General features: G+C 38.9%; 1 protein-coding gene across 4 annotated transcripts in view; it reads left to right on the top strand.

Moving 5' to 3' along the window:
- The window catches only part of DDX60L (DExD/H-box 60 like), a 117,504-nt gene that overhangs the window by 35,752 nt on the left and 64,492 nt on the right, over positions 1–17,260 (top strand). For all 4 annotated transcript variants that reach the window (XM_073017713.1, XM_073017712.1, XM_073017711.1 and 1 more), the window contains exons 11-17: positions 4,594–4,699; positions 5,134–5,249; positions 6,788–6,948; positions 10,067–10,325; positions 13,934–14,100; positions 15,062–15,211; positions 15,818–15,967. In XM_073017713.1, coding sequence (XP_072873814.1) covers positions 4,594–4,699; positions 5,134–5,249; positions 6,788–6,948; positions 10,067–10,325; positions 13,934–14,100; positions 15,062–15,211; positions 15,818–15,967 — 1,109 coding nt within the window. The remainder of the gene's footprint in view (positions 1–4,593; positions 4,700–5,133; positions 5,250–6,787; positions 6,949–10,066; positions 10,326–13,933; positions 14,101–15,061; positions 15,212–15,817; positions 15,968–17,260) is intronic.

The raw sequence follows: 17,260 nt of genomic DNA, 5'->3' as shown, positions 1-17,260 counted from the left end.
TGAGTCATAGTGGCCTGTAGGGCGCATGATGTCACCTTTGGCATGGCCTTAGGTCTTGTTCATGATCTTATTGCCACAAAGAGTCTGTTCTGTCAGTCTTGCAATCTCTATTTTAACATTAATGCTAGTCAGTTTTTGTGTCTAAACTGCAAAAGGGAGAGGGGTATAGGGAGGCCTATCTGACTTCCCTTTGCATCGTGGCTCAGAACTCAGTTTTAAAGGTTTCTCTGGGGGTAACCTTGGCCATTAGGGGATCCATTCAGTTATTTGTGGGGGTTGGGCTTTGAATTTTATTTTAAATTTACAATCCCATGCCTCTCTCTCAGCTTCTGGCGGCTGCTGGCAATCCTTGGTGTTCCTTGGCTTGTAGATGCATCGCTTTCATCTCTGCCTCTCCCTTTACATAGTGTTCTCCTTCTCTCTGTGTGTTCCCTCTGGGTCTGTGTGCAAGATTCTCTGTTCTTATAACAGTTATTACATTAGGCCTCACCCTAATCCAGAATAACCTTATCTTAACTTGATTTCATCTGCAAAGACCGTATTTCAAAATAAGGTCACATTCACAGATAGCGGTAATTAGGACTTGAACATGTCTCTTCAAAGAACACAGTCCAATCCAATCCTTTGTTCCTTAAGGGTATGGACCCATAGAGTACTGTTTGCATTGGGTTGTTGTAGTTTTCCATGGACATTAATCACATGGCATGGTAGTACGAAGGGATGTACTATGGGATCCTTAAGGGATCGCCTGTGTTCTGGACATACTTTTTCTTTCCCCTCCATTGAGTAGTAGCAGCCCAATGTCCCCTTGAGAATCAGGATCAATCATAGCAGCCAGCACAATAACCCTTTCCTTTGCCTGTTGATTCAGAGGCACAAGGAATTCAAAATGGCAAGATGGCAGTCCTAACTTCTAGTTCAACAGAATCATTGTGTCTCCTGGTGGAAACATTCCTCTCTTTGGAACTAAGATCTCTAAACAGACAGAACATAGGGTTGCCAGAACAGAAAGCAGAAATTTTGCTAGCATATCACTTAGGAGTAATAGTTTGTGGAGTCATCCCTTTTCTATCTCTGGAATCCTGAATTTGTGAATTATGCCTATAATTCACAAACAACACTGTATACTGGACACTAATTCAGAGCAGTTACAGCCTTCTGGAGAACGTTGCCCCAGCCTTCAAAGTATTTCCACCTAGCTCACACTGTAACTGTGTCTCTAAAAGGCTGTTAGACTGTTCTACTGAGGCAACTGCTTCAGGATGATGGAGAATATGGTAAGACCTGTGCATTCCATGAACATAGACACACCTCCACATCTCATTTTCTGTAAAGTGAGCTCCTCGATCAGAAACCATATCGTGTGAAACACCAAGATTGTGGATAAGGGTTCTGTAAGTCCAAGGATGGTATTTTTGGCAGAAGCATTGCATGCAGGGAAGGTAACTATATCCAGAGTAACTGTCTATTCCGGAGGGAATGACTCCTTTCATGAGGGAAGCAGTCTAATATAATCAGCCTGCAATTGTGTCAGCCTGGACGTATTGCAGGGCCTTCTCTTATTCGTGGCTCCAATAAGAACTAGCAGCTTTTCAGGTCACTTGATAAATAAGCCAGAATAGCACACCTAAGTGAGAAATGTGTTGCCTTCCAAATTCACAAAGGTCCCCCAGGCATTATACTTTATTTTTTATTGTAGGAGGGGGCCAGATGCAACAACTACCCTTCTCCTAAGAAAGGATATCTTGATATACCCCACACAACTGGATTCCTACAAGTTATGCAGAGGTGGAACATCCTTGAATTTTTGTTCCATTCATTTTCCACCATCAACAAATTTTGCTGAGATGGAAATTCTCTGAATTTTTGCTGAATTTATTTCCCATCTTTGACATACAAATGTCTTATTGGTATGTCAAGTAGTGTCTACTTTTTATTCACTGGATCCGAGCAGCGTAATATCAACTATGTGATGGACCAGTGAGATGCTTTGTGGAAGAAAAAATTTTCTTCCAGAAAAATTCCCTGGGGGCTAAATTATGACATAGGGCTAGGGTAGGACAGTGAAGGTGTGTTTTTCTGGCCTTCCCAGATGAAAGTAAAGGGTTCCTGGTGGTCTTTATTAACAGGAATGGAGAAGAAAAGCATTTGCCAGCTCGATAGCTGCATACCAGGTACCAGGAGTTGTATTATTTTGCTCAAACAATGAAACCAACCCTGGAACAGCAGCTGCAGTTGGAGTCATCATAGGGTTAAATTTACAGGAATCTATTGGCACTTTCTAGAATCCGTCTGTCTGTCTGCATAGGCCAAATAGTCACGTTGAATGTGGATGTGAGGAAAATCACCACTCCTGTATTATTCAAGTCTTTAATGGTGGCGTTGATCTCTGCAATCCCTCCAGGAATGCAGTATTACTTTTGGCTTATGATTTTTCTAAGTATAGACAGTTCTAGTGGCTACAATAAGCCCTCGTTCCATAGGTCAAGGAACCAACCCGGGGATTTGTTGAGTTGCTGAGTATGTCTGTCCCAGTTACACATTCTGAAACTGGTGAAATAACCACACAGTAGATTCAGGGACCCACTGTGAGATGAACTTGAGAGAAAACTTCATGAGTCACCTGACGCTCCACAAGCCCTTACTGACTGGGGGGTGGGCGGTTGGGGGCACAGTGACATTCTGGGTCGCCTGGAATTAGTGCCAGTTCAGAATCAGTATCCAGTAATCCCCTGAAGTCAGATGATTTCCCCTTCTCCAGTGGACAGTCACTCTCATAAATAGCAGTAGGTCCCTTTGAGGATGACTGAAGAAAGATGAACAGTATGAGTTTGGGCAGTGGAGCAGGGTCCTTCTTCAAAGGGACTCAGCTTTCTCTCCAATCAAGGGATTCTGGGTCTGTAACGGGGCTTAAGTTTAAGAACTGATTAGGAGCCATGACTGGTGATTTAAATTAGGCATTTGTTCACTTTCCTTAGAACTCTTTCTCTTATACAGATCAATTTAGAATTTAGTGGAATGCCCATCTATTGTTTTTTTCTAGGAACACTAAGACCAGCTAGCCAATGCCGTAGGTTTCTGTGAATCAGACTATTCAGATTACTGCTTTGACTTTGCCATCCATTATGGTAACCATAACTACCTTATCTTTAGTGATTAAGTGCTGCCACTTGGCCCCTGCCACCCCAGGATTGAATTATCCCTGTTGCATTTAGGGAACCCAGTTTGCTGGTAGCATTTCCCACTGCAATTTCTGACTTACACAGTAGAGTAACCATGGAACTGTACCAGAATTCTGGGGTTCCCCTTACAATTTTATTTCTCATAGTTGTGGTGGAAGGTGTGTCCTCTGCACCCTTATGGATTGAGTGAGCAGATCTTACATGAGAAGTCACTCTGACCTTCCAATCTCTCTAAGCCTTTGGATACCTTAGGTCAATCACATGTCCAATTGGAGTTTCAGAAGCAGACAATAGAGACATCAGAGGAAGAAATATCCATAGATAATGACTGAAAATAATTTTTTTTCTGATTTAATGAAAGACACAAATACCTGGAGTTAGGATGCAGAAATGAGTCTCATATAGGACATACACATATACACATTCATGCAGCTATGCCTACAACACACACACCCCCCAACTAGATACATTATAGTGTAACCACAGCATACCAAAAACAAAGTTCTCTTAAGAATTAGAAAGAAAACAATTACCTACAAAGACATAAAAGTTAAATTGCTAGTAGACTTCTCCACAATAACAATGAACGCAAGATGGTAATGAAATAATACCTTTTAAGTAATGAGATAAAATAATGGTTGTTGGGGGATAGTGTAACCAGCGTAAGTAAAACTTATGAATGAGGAAATAATATAAATATTTTCAGATGCATGAGAACTGAGTTAACTAGCATCATATCCTCATTAAAAATATTTGTGTATGATACAATTCAGGAAGAAGGAAATAGTCCCAAGGGAAAGTGAGAGCTGCAAGAGGAATACAGGTGGGAATTGTGGATACATTGGCAGAAGGATATTGCCCAGAATTTAGGAATGAGGAAGGAGATGAATTGTATTTTTTCATCTATAGTTTTGAACAAAGCTAAATTTAAAAATTCTCTAGTCAAAGCTAAATTTAAAAATTACTCTAAAGAGTATTTGGTGATACATAAAATACTTTTATTATTAATTTTTTCCTATTTTTGTCATTTAATTTTCATGGAGACTTTTATGTAGGTGAATTCTGAGTGATGCGTCTTTTTTCATGTGCTTTTATTACTATACTGTGACTCATTATTCATATTGTGAAATAATAAAAAAGAGTAAGTATTGGGAAATGGAAAACCTACATGTTCATCTATCTAGTGATCTGTTACTATCTACATACATATGTAAATGGATATATACTAATTTTTAATATACTGGCTTGCTATAACATGTTTGCTTTGAGGAATATCTCATTTGGAAGCTCTAACTTGGTAAACTTTAATAAAATTTATGTAAAATATTGTGCATTTGAAATTTTAAAAATAATGTTCAAAATTCATATCGGATAGTTACACCTTTCCTCTCAAATTTGTATTTGTTTTCAGAAATCTCTTTGGAAAAGATGCCTACTGTGGGTTTTATTCCAATGACATCTTCTGTAATTGATGAGTTTGTTGGAGATATGATGAAGGATTTGCCTATTCTAAAGAGGTATAGAGTTAACGAAGTACCTGATTTAGTGCCATTAACTCTAAAATACTAGTGAAATGAATGACTCATCAAAATGTTTATGTAATATATCATATCAGGACATGGCATATTCTATATAATGTGACCATAATACATTTAAGTGTTTGTAACATCTAGTATGGCAATATGATTTGAACATTACTATATAAAAATCTATGTTATTTTGAACATATAATAAAATTACTTCAGCTATAAAGTTTACTACATAGTTGTTGATATGGATGTCACTGTTACAAGAATGACAGAAATTCAGGGGTTTTATATCTCTGAGATTTTGTGACCCATATCACAAAAATAGAAAAAGAGATTTTTTGATTTCTATATTATAGCCTGAAGTTTGTGCTAAAATTTGAAAAACCTAAAATTTTTTAAAAATTATTTATTTATTTTTACAGTGATGATCCAGCTGTTCCTTCACAGTTTAAAGAAAAGACATCTGATGAACTTTTGCACTGGCATGCTCAAAGACTCCTTAGTGACGACTATGACAGGATCAAATGTCACATTGATGGTGAGCTCTGTACCCACAATAAAATAGAGCTTATACGAATTGCCTTTGCTGCTCTTTTTATTAACAGTGAAAAGGCATTACATTGTAAACACATTATATTTTGAATGAGATCTATCTATATATTATATATAATACAATATTTTGAATGAGATCTCTATATACAATATATACTATATATACACACACTATGTATATATATACACAATTGAAGAGGCACTGTAGGAAGCATGCTGTCTGAAAAAAATCTCACTATATTATCTGGTGTGCATATGTATGTATGCATAGAGACGTATCTGTTAATTCAAATAGACATTTATTAATCTTTTAAGGACATACATATGCATGGTATTGTCATGAAAATATCAGATGCTGTTTAAGTGGGAAAGATAGTTGATGGTTTTAGGAATCTGTCTATACCTTGAAGTAAATATGCTGATACAGCCATAGTCTTCCTACAATTTTAGCTCTTTTCCTGCCAAACTATTGTCTAGTTGATTGCATGCTGCCAAGTACCAGCATACTTGTGCCCATGAAAACTCAGTAATGAGGAGGGGTTGAATCTGCAAAAAGTAAAGCCCATGAAACAATTAAAAATGGGTCGTAAGGAAAGGAATTCATAGATCTTTTCTTCCTGGTTCATTCTTTTAGTGTCTTTCTCCAGTCCCATGTTTATTTCCACCCTTTTCAGAACTAGTAAAACTTTTCAGAAGGATGTAGAAATAAGTCAAGTAAGCATGCCAATTGCATATAGGAAGAAGTCTGTTTATTTAAGTGTCTTCCAAGATTCTGCATGGTGTGCTTCCAGAGTGGTTTGATTTGTGATCACATACACAAACACAGAAAAAGCAACAACATCCAAAACAACAAAACGCCAGCTTATTTATTATATCTTTTACGTTTGTAAAGAGTGTTCCTAGGTCTCAAGTGATTCTAACCTTGCTTCCTGGAATTTTCTGTCATTTGAATTTTTGCATGGTGTAAGATAATTGGTATCAGCATCTGTGAGCTGTAAGCTCCTAAATATTTGTGACCAGAAGTAGAGGTTTTCCTTTTTAGGAATGCAAACAGAATGTTTTAGGTTCGGGGTCAACAACCTTTTTCTGAAAGGTCTAAGTAATAAATATTTTAGGTTTTGCAAACCAAGAGACAAAAATTGAGAGGATGATGTAGGTACTAATATAATCATTTAGAGTGTAACCAATTACAAAAAAATGTACTGATCAGATTTGACCATGTGGACCTAGTTTGTAGACCATTGTTCTAGGTGAATGTGCCATTATACTGTCCCCAACCTGCCTCTTCTTCTCTTCTCCTGCCAAATGACAGGGGCAATGTCCATGTACTTGGAGCAGGACATTAGCAGAGCTTTGTCCTCTCTCTTCTTCAAATAATATAAGGAATTGTTTTGTCAGCATATGGTAGTCTGATCTCATTGGCAAATACTGAATTATTCTGGAGTAAAAAAAAATAATATGTGGGTACACATATATAACAATATTTTAAAATACATGTTTACATTTTAAGTCTTTCTATTTCAGAACAATCTACAGATCCTCATGTTCTTGATTTCCTGAAAAAGAGTCAGGATAATCAGCAGTTTTATGGGAAATCATTAGAATCAATCTCTACAAAAGTCATTGTAACTCAAACTACTCAGCCAAAGGAGGATTCCAGTGGTGCCAGTGGTAAAATATTACAGGTAGATCTCATATATTTTACCTATTTTTTTCTTTGATCTTGTTTTGCTTTCTTTAGCCTCATATTTATCTCTAGAGGTGTCTTCCATGCTCTTCTTTCTCATGTTTGCTGTCAGTCCATTCTCATATTGCTAGAAAGATATACCTGAGATTGGGTAATTTATAAAGAAAAAAGGTTTAATTGGCTCACAGTTCTGCAGGCTGTACAGGAAGCATGGTGGCATCAGCTTCTGGGCCTCAGGGAACTTCTTTTTCTTTTTCTTTTTTTTTTTTGAGACGGAGTTTTGCTCGTTGCACAGGCTGGAGTGCAGTGGCGCGATCTCAGCTCACTGCACCCTTCGCCTCCTGGGTTCAGGCAATTCTTCTGTCTCAGCCTCCCAAGTATCTGGGATTACAAGCACCCACCACCATGCCCAGCGAATTCTTGGCATTTTTAGTAACCACAGGTTTTCATCCTGTTGGCCAGGCTGATCTCGAACTCCTGACCTCAGGTGATCCACCCACCTCAGCCTCCCGAAGTGCTGGGATTACAGGTGTGAGTGACTGCACCCAGCTTTCAGGGAACTTATAATCATGACAGAAGACAAAGGAGGAGACAGCACTTCACATGACTGGAGTAAGAGGAAATGTTGGGGAGGTGCTACATACTTTTAAACAGCCAGATCTTGCACAAGTCACTCATTCACTATCATGAGAACAGCACCGAGTGGGATGGTGTTAAACCATTTATCAGAAACCCCCTCCCCATGATGCAGTCACCTCCCATCAGGCCCTGCTTCCAATGCTGGGGATTACAATTCTACATAAGATTTGGGGGGGCCACAGACCCAAATCATATCACTTGCAAATGAGTTATTTTACTTGCTTGCCATTAGAAATTCTAAGATTACATAAAATCTAGTATTCTGTCCTTTTTAGAATAAGAAAAGATAGATTTTCTGATAACAAACTTAAAGCATTAAAGGATTACAAGCTTGGATTTAGAGTCAAATTTAAGTTAAAAGAAATGTTTGTGATCTGGGTCCAGTGGCTCACACCTGTAATTCCAGCACTTTGGGAGGCTGAGGTGGGCAGATCACCTGAGGTCAGGAGTTCAACACCAGCCTGGCCAGCCAATGTGGCAAAACCCCATCTCCTCTAAAAATACAAAAAATAGCCGGGCATTGTGGTGGGTGCCTGTAATCCCAGCTACTCAGGAGGCTGAGGCAGGAGAGTTGCAGTGAGCCAAGATCATGTCACTGCACTCCAGCCTGGGCGATAGAGCAAGACTGTGTCTCAAAAAAAAAAAAAAAATTTCATGTATTAGTTTAATTACAGTGAAAATCTTTTTACATAGAGGTGCCAAAAATAGGCCTAAAATTTCCATCAGCTTTATTATTTTGCCTGATTTTTGAAAACTGTCTATGTTTTTAAGTCATTTATGCCATTAATCTGTCCTGGACTTTTGTTTATATTAAAGGTAAGACCAGGTCTTCTTGAAAGGAATCCTCCATAACTATTTTCTTTTTCTTCCTGGCTTTACCCTAGACCATGCTTGTTTACAAACTTAGAATCCCTATAATTAAAAAAAAAGAAAAATTAAAAAGGTAATGTGGAAAAGTATCAGGTAATACAAATGATAGTGTTTATAACTGAACAAATGGCAGATTTTATGGCTCTGCTTGGGGAGGTACTACTTTGCGATCATTCTTCATCAGAGGGGATTTCATTAGGCTTCAGTACTTCTCTCTTGGCCTCATGGATGGGAATTAAGGAAAGGCATTTATTTGCTTTGATAAATCCCCTTCCTGAGGTCAACCATGCTAAATACGTGAAAGAGCACAAACCAAACTATTGATGACCGTTGGCACTTACTATGGCTGCCTTACCCTAATTGGAGTAGGAAAGGGAATGTTTTTGGAGAATGAAACATAAAAGCTCTAGAAGGAAAAGATCCAAAATATGAAAACATTTCTCTTTCCCACTAATGTCAGAAAATTCCTAATCAGAGATCTAGAATCTTCCTTTTCCTTGCCAGACTGTGAATTCATTAACCAGGCTGAAGTTGCAAAGGCTACAAGGACATCTTATTTATCAGTGAAAGGATATCTCCTCAAAGCCATTCTAGGTAACAGTTATCACTAATTATGCTGTAGGTTTCTTAGCACTGCTGGTAGGTCTCTCTCCTAGAGCTATTTAAGGGCCCATCCAGCCACAGAACACATACTTTCAACTGTAGAGGCTCCACCTCAGCCCACAGTCCTAACTTCCTCTGGGCTGAGGGTGGCCAGGTGGGGCTGGCTCAGGCAAAGGTCCAGGCTTGACTTCAAGCATAAGGATCAAAGTGAATGCAGCATCCTGAAGCAACCACCTTCTACAGCTCTTGTGCAAGGGCCTCACCCAGCTGAGCCCTTTGCCAAGCCCTGTGCTTGAGGCTGGCCCCTGGGTCCCAGGCTGTGCACCTCTGCTCCTTTGGTCGCGCTAATTGCGGGGCCAGGAAGCGATGTGAGCTTGTTCAGTTCTGTTATGTTGGTAGCATGAGGCCTAGGAGCAGCCTCTACACTGAAATAGAAGAAAAATGGGAATTAAATGTTTGATCTAGTTAGGGGAGGGGTGGGAAAAATGACCACCTCACTAAGTGTGTGTGATTCCTCAATTTTCCAGTGGGATTTCTGTTTTTTCCCCCCATATTGACTAATTGTCTGCTTAGACTGTTGGTGTTTTTCAACATGAGTCTCCAAAGAGTGAGCGGGATCTGGGAGGCCCAAAATGCTTTGTCGGGTGGAGAATGAATAAATTAATTAAGTTCCAAATCTCCAAGAAGCTCCCCTACAGTCAAGCTCAGTGGCTACTCTTTCTCTTCTTTGTTTTCTTCCATTTACTCCTTTATTAATAATCTACACCATTTAGAAATCTAGAAAATCTTCTGCAGTAAGCGGCAATTTACATTTATATTGAAGTTTAAGTAGGTTTGCATCACACAGACTTTAATTTTAAGAAAAGACATTAAGAATTCTTGCCTGTGCAAGAGTAGAATGATGGCCAGAGTCCTCAGTAAATGCACAAAACATAATCTTACTAGTGAAATGTCATAATGGAATTTTCCCACTTGTTTCTTATGTTCCTTTTATTATTGAGCAGAATACCAAACCCTCCAAAATTACCAAAAAGACTAAGAAGAAGAAAAAGTCATTTCTCAAAGAAGACCAGAACAAAGATCAGCAAAAGGATGATCTGCTGTTTTCTATTGAAGAGGAGATGAAGATGAATTTACATTCTGGAATAAGGAAACTGGAAGAATATTTGACATCATGTGCAAGTAATTCAGTGAAATTTGGAGTTGAAATGTTAGGATTAATTGCCTGCTTTAAAGCATGGAAAGACCATTGCCAAGGTGAAGGTATGGGACTCCATACTCTATGGATAAAGAGTAGTGATGAAAATATTAATGATGTTAACATATTTACTGAATGCATGGTTGTGCTAAAACTTCGTACAATCCATTGTCTGATTTTATTCTCAATGTGACCCTTTAGGATAGTTATTATTATATTTTGCAGACAAGAAAGTGGAATTGCAGAGGTTAGACAGAGGGTCCCAACAGGGAAAAGATGGCACATTCAAAAAGAAGTGAGGAGAGTATAAAGAAAAAACTCTTTCCAAAAGTGTGGAGAGAATTAAGGGGATCCGCAAAGCAAGGTGAGGCTCAGCAGCAGCAGCAGGGCCTATCAGAGAAGGAAAGCTGTCAGCACCAGGGAGATGTGAAGCTGCTGTTGAGAGGTGATTCTCCTTTGGTTTTTCCATGTTTCTGCCCGCCTAACCTGTAGAGGCATTGACAGATTCACTTCCAGACTGTCTTTTTAAGTATGTTTGTATAGTGAACAGGCTTGGAAAGAAGAAATTGTATTTCTCTCTAGGGCAAAGGCCAAGTTTGTTTACTGTCCAGTTAATAAAGATTACATTTCCTTCCAGGGCAAAGACGCAGGTTTTACCTGAGACTCATTATAGAATATTTTGGTTTTCTAAGCGAAGATTTCCTTAGTTGTGACATAAACCTACTTTGTGTGGTTTCTGCCTGGGCTCTATATCTACCCCATGGACCACAAGGGGAACCGACATATACATGATGTACGTTGTATTGTTTCCTGTGCCATGATAATAAAGCCTTTTGTCTCTGACCCAGGAGTCTCATGTCTTTTGCCAGCAACCATGAGACTATGAAAGACTAAATTGCTAACTTGTAAATAGGATAAAATCTCAGCCCTTTCCTAGTTTTTGACAAGAGCAGGGAAGTGGATGGTTGCCAGAATTCCTTGAGAGCCCTAGCTATGGGGGAATAGATGCCCAATAGCACCTGCAGTCCTAGGTAACGGTGCACAACCATTTCCACACTGTGGGCTGGCAGGGAGGGAACTGGGTTGAAACAGGCCCTGTCTGCCTAGCATTCTAAGTGCTCCCTCAAATTTCTGTGGCTCCCCGTGCCCTCCTGTATCAATGTCTCCAACTGGCAGTAAAGAATGATTTTGGTGAAATATGTAGCAGAAATGATGTGTGCATATTATTTTCAGGTATTACGTCCTCACATGACTTACAGTGTGTGCTTTTATTACTTATTTTCCTGAAGACTGAATTGTGGAAGAGCTAACTAAGGGAAAGAATCAGAAAAAAACTGAGAAGAGATATGTGATTTTTTTTTTTTTTTCTTTTCTTTGGGACAGAGTCTCACTGTCGCCCAGGCTGGAGTGCAGGGCAGCGATCTCAGCTCACTGCAACCTCCACCTCCTGGATTCTAGCTTCAAGTGATTCTCCTGCCTCAGCCTCCTGAGTAGCTGGGATTACAGGCAACTGCCACCATGCCTGGCTAATTTTTGTATTTTTAGTAGAGACAGGGTTTTGCCATGTTGGCCAGGCTGGTCTCGAACTCCTGACCTCAGGTGATCCATCTGCCAGGGTGTCCCAAAGTGCTAGGATTACAGGCGTGAGCCACTGCGCCCAGCCTGAGATATGTGATTTTGATGCTAGACCAAGCTGACAATTCCTCTTCAAGTTGTGGTTGATCACCCTGTCTTGAGTATCTCCTACTCAGACCCTTTTCATGTGTGGCCACGTGACTCTGTCGTCAGGCTCACCTCTCTATTCTACTTCCCAGCAAAGCCAGTGCCTCAGTGGGCTGTCAGAGACCATGCTCATTTTCATCTCTAAGCTTTAGCATATGTGTTTGTACTTATCCATGATGCCGTATCAGATAGGAATTGCCATTAGCTATAAACAGAGATAAGAATTAACAGTGGCTTAAAAAAATTAGTTTGCGGCCGGGCGCGGTGGCTCAAGCCTGTAATCCCAGCACTTTGGGAGGCAAGGACGGGCGGATCACGAGGTCAGGAGATCGAGACCATCTTGGCTAGCATGGTGAAACCCCGTCTCTACTAAAAAATACAAAAAACTAGCCGGGCGAGGTGGCGGGCGCCTGTAGTCCCAACTACTCGGGAGGCTGAGGCAGGAGAATGGCGTGAACCCGGGAGGCGGAGCTTGCAGTGAGCTGAGATCTGGCCACTGCACTCCTGGGCGACAGAGCAAGACTCCGTCTCAAAAAAAAAAAAAAAAAAAGTTTATTTCTCTTTCATGTAAAAGAAGTCCAGAGATAGGCAGTTCAGTGTCACTGGGAACTTAGGCTCTGCTATCATCATATTATACCGTTTTTAGTGCATGAGTTGTATTCTTAAAGTAATGTCATGAATGCAGTTGGCGACTGATGCTACAGCCATGATAACTGTATTCCAGAACAAAGTAGAAAGAAGAAAAAAGGGCAAATTTGTACATTCATGCTGTATTTCTTCTATGTAAGGAGCCTTAATCCCAGAAATTCCACCAATTTCTGCTTGCTTCTCAATGGCCAAACTTAGTAACAAAACCACACCAAACCACAGAAAGATTAGAAAATGTGAACTTTGGATGGGACATATTGCAGTATCCATTAGTATGGGGATTTATAAGAAAGCATTGGGTGAGAATGGATGTTGAGGAGATAATGATCAGTTTCTGCTACAGATGTTCTCCTGCTTGTCTTCATTGGCCTAAATTCAGTGTGTCCTTCAAGGCCACCCTCTCGTGGAGTCCTCCCAACTTCTCCTGCTCACATAACACTGCTTCTATCACTCCATTTGGATCCTGAATTGTAAATCACTTAGATACTTTACTGATCTGTTTCAACACTAATCCCTTGTTCTCCAATTAGACTGAAGGTTCCTCGATGTAAGACCTCTGTCTTAAATTTCATTTGTACTTCCTTAAAGCATACATTGGTGGTCTGCATAAGCAGTTACTCAGTAGTATTTGTCAAGAAAGAGGATATTTCTTGACAAAGAGGAAAGAAGATAAAGAGCCCTGACTTTATAGGAAATGGTTAGTAGTGGGATAGAGATAAAGAGGTTATATGTGAATAGGAGGTAATAGAAGGGCTTAGGAGAGTCTGGATAGAATGATTGGGATGCAGTGAGGTTGGATCTTAGCCCTCAATAATTGAGGGGTTCCACTAATGGTTTCATAAATATAAGTACTGTATGTGGTCAAGAGTAGGCCTTGATAAATGTTGCTCATGTTTTGGTCAGCTGTCTAAAATCATAGGACTTTTTCCTATAAACAAGAGAAGACGACACAGAAATAATATGTGGGTTATTGTGTTATTTTTCTCTGGAAATGTGTACAGAGCTCAGTTTCAATGGTTCTTATTTCTGCTGGAAATCACAAAGTTTGTTTCTTTTCTTTTTTGCCTATACTTACCCAGCTATGTCTAAGTTACTTAAGATGATAAGTAAATGTGGGTAGATGGAGTATTAATTTAATTTAATCATGAGTTTTAGTTTTTAATGCTCTAAAATCCCCTTTAAGTCAAGTAAAATAGTGAGGTTTAATCAAATGAGGTTAATTGATTAACTCAATGATTGTCATGAGTGATCAAGCAGTTATTTCTGATGTTCTTTGTAACAATTTTATTGTTTCTTTAACAAGGCAAAATTTCAAAAGATTTAAGTATAGCTGTTCAAATGATGAAAAGGATTCATTCACTTCTGGAGAGATACCCAGAAATTTTGGAAGCTGAACATCTTCAATATATAGCTAAATGCCTTAAATATTTAGGCTTTAATGATTTGGCAAACTCTTTGGATCCAACTCTGGTAAGAGAACTAGAATTTCTTTATACTTTAAATTTTTACTCAATTTTAATACAGAAGAATAATAAGTCTAATAAAGTATCTCACATATAGAGTTATCAATTGAATATGTTTACTCTGATTATAGTTTATAAAATAATAGATTTGAGATTATTTATTAATAACCTAGCTGACAAACTTTGAAGTAAATTAAAATTAGAAACTTTGTACAGATGCTTTCTGAAAACAGAAATTAAATACTAGATGATGTCCAGATGCCACTTTAAACCCTCCATAATAGAAATGAATCCTATACATAATTCTAGCACAATCTAAAAACTGTAATGTAGTGAGATTGAAGAATGATCTTTAATAGGGTTCCAGGTTCCAATTCCAGGATGAACTTTTTTTAATGTTAATATCTGCTATTTTACTTTTCCCAAGAATAATATTTTAGGTGATAAAAACTCTTCTTACTGCAATATTACACTATTTAAAAGCATAGTAGGCCGGGCATGTTAGCTCATGCCTGTAATCTCAGCACTTTGGAAGGTCAAGGTGAGCAGATCACTTGAACCCAGGAGTTCAAGACCAGCGTGGGCAACATGACAACACCCTGTCTATACAACACACACACACACACACACACACACACACACACACACACAAAATATTAACTACAGTTGATGGCATGTGCCTATAGTCCCAGCTACTCAGCCAGGGAGTGGGATAGGGAGTGGTGGGGCTGAGACAGGAGGATCACTTGCACCCAGAAGTTCAAGGCTACAGTGAGCTATGATTGTGCCACTGCACTCCAGCCTGAGTGACAGAGCGAGACCCTGTCTCAAACAACAACAACAACAACAACAACAACAACAACAACAAAAGATAGTAAAAATGCCTTGTGCATAGAATGTGCTCGGTGGATATTTAATAAATGTTTATTCAATTTTGAATTTCAAATAATATATGAAAATAATAACAGATGTTAGGAGATGACAAAAAGAAGAAGAAATACTCCATTGACATTGGACCAGCTCGGTTTCAACTGCAATACATGGGCCATTACTTGATACGAGATGAAAGAAAAAATCCGGATCCCAGGATCCAGGATTTTATTCCCAACACATGGCAGGTAATGACAACAAACATTGTACTTTTCTAATCAGTGTGACTTCAGAACTTTTCCTTACTGTGTCTCTACATGTTAAATTTTGCATAAACTTCTTAATCTTGTTTAATGCCTTTCCTCTCCTGTGCCTGGAGAGTGTAACCAGAGTATGAGAAATCAATCACTTCTTCCCCTTCTTGGCCTCTTTATTTTCACCATCAGTGGAAGTTATACTGATACCTGTTTGTATGTGAAGGCATGCTAATGTGGCATTACTAATTTTTAGCACTCAATTTTGGAAATTTCTTTCTGTACTTGCTCAATGGAAATTAGAAAAAGTGTTTTCTAATGGAACAATGTGTTTTACTCAGTCTCACTTTCGATTTTGCAGAAATGAAACCTTCTCTCTAGGCCAAAATGTAAAACAAAATCTCTTTTCTGAGGGAATGGCATGAGTAATCAAGGCATTTTCCTGAATCCTTCAAGTGTTCACTAGATGTAATCTTCAGGGGTTCAGGGAGTTACCCCAAAGGTAGCATAATACAGGCGCAGGAGATAGAAGGTACAAAGGATACTGTCTCTGTTTTGGTAACATGCTGTTCACTTTCTTGAACGCTTTGTACCCTGCAGCGGGAACTCCTGGATGTGGTGGATAAGAATGAGTCAGCAGTGGTTGTTGCCCCAGTGTCAGCAGGAAAAACCTATGCTTCCTACTACTGCATGGAGAAAGTGCTGAGGGAGAGCGATGACGGGGTGGTCGTGTACATTGCACCTGCAAAGGTAGTGCTTGAGTGACTTTCATTTTTTCTTTCATTCCTGAATATCTCTTTAAAAAGAATGCACATGGTCACATTCTAGATCTAATTCACTATTTTATTTTATTTTATTTTAATTTTATTTTTTTGAGACAGAGTCTTGCTCTGTTACCCAGGCCAGAGTACAGTGGCATGATCTTGGCTCACTGCAACCTCTGCCTCCCGTTTTCAAGCGATTCTCCCGCCTCAGCTTCTTGAGTAGCTGGGATTATAGGCACCCACTGCCATGCCCTGCTAATTTTTGAATTTTTAGTAGAGATGGGGTTTCACCATGTTGGCCAGGCTAGTCTCTAACTCCTGACCTAAGGTGATCCACCCACCTTGGCCTCCTGAAGTGTTGGGATTACAGGTGTGAGCCACTGCACCCGGCCAAGAAACTATTTTTGATATTTTCATTTCATCTAATATATTTTCATTTATAACTACTGCAATTATACTTATTTTTAGAAAATATTTCACTATCAAGAATGTAAAAATGATGACTATATATATTTTTAAGGATTAATTTTTTTTTAAGTTTACATTTTAAGTTATTTCGCTTTCTCTCTCCCTTTTCCTTTTTTCCTTTTCACTCCCTCCCTTGGAGTGGTATGCTATGATTATAATTATGAAGATTTATGTTTTGCCTTTAATTAATATTGTTTCAGTTAAAAAACACAGACAGGTATATATGACTTCCATTTACAGCAATATGGCCATATAGGTCAACAGAGAAATCTCTTTGTGTAAAATATCTGAAATGCTGGATAAGAGACACCAAACATCTTTTTATATAATTATAGTTAAGCTCAAAACAATAGAAGGGGAATCCTGGAGGCTGAAAAATTTAAGAGAAGCCGCATGGACTCTTTGCCTCTTTTAGGCAACAAGTTGCAGGAGCTTAAATAAGAAAGGATTCTGACAAACACAGGCAGAGAGAGCACTAGGAGGATCCCAGGCAGAGCAATGGTGGTATACCTGTAATCATGAACTTTCAATAGAAAGTCAATGAAAATAGAAAATACTGATTTTCAATAGAAAGTCATTCATTTGCCCATTATCACCATATACACAATATGTAATCTCTGTCTATCTCGTGTGTGTGTGTGTGTGTGTGTGTGTGTGTGTGTAAAATCAAGGACGATCCAAGAGAATACTCAATGGTATCAAATAATTTCACTACTATCTGTATTTACTTCTTTGTTTCTTTTTCACTAAAGTGTGTGTGTGTGAATGTGTATATGTATGTGTGTGGATTCTGTTGTCCTCAAGGTTTTAT

The sequence above is a fragment of the Chlorocebus sabaeus genome, chromosome 7 (assembly GCF_047675955.1).
Source record: "Chlorocebus sabaeus isolate Y175 chromosome 7, mChlSab1.0.hap1, whole genome shotgun sequence".
In the NCBI taxonomy this organism is placed as follows: Eukaryota; Metazoa; Chordata; class Mammalia; order Primates; family Cercopithecidae; genus Chlorocebus; species Chlorocebus sabaeus.
The sequence above is the reverse complement of the archived record's forward strand: the minus strand, read 5'-3'. Positions and strand labels throughout refer to the sequence as shown.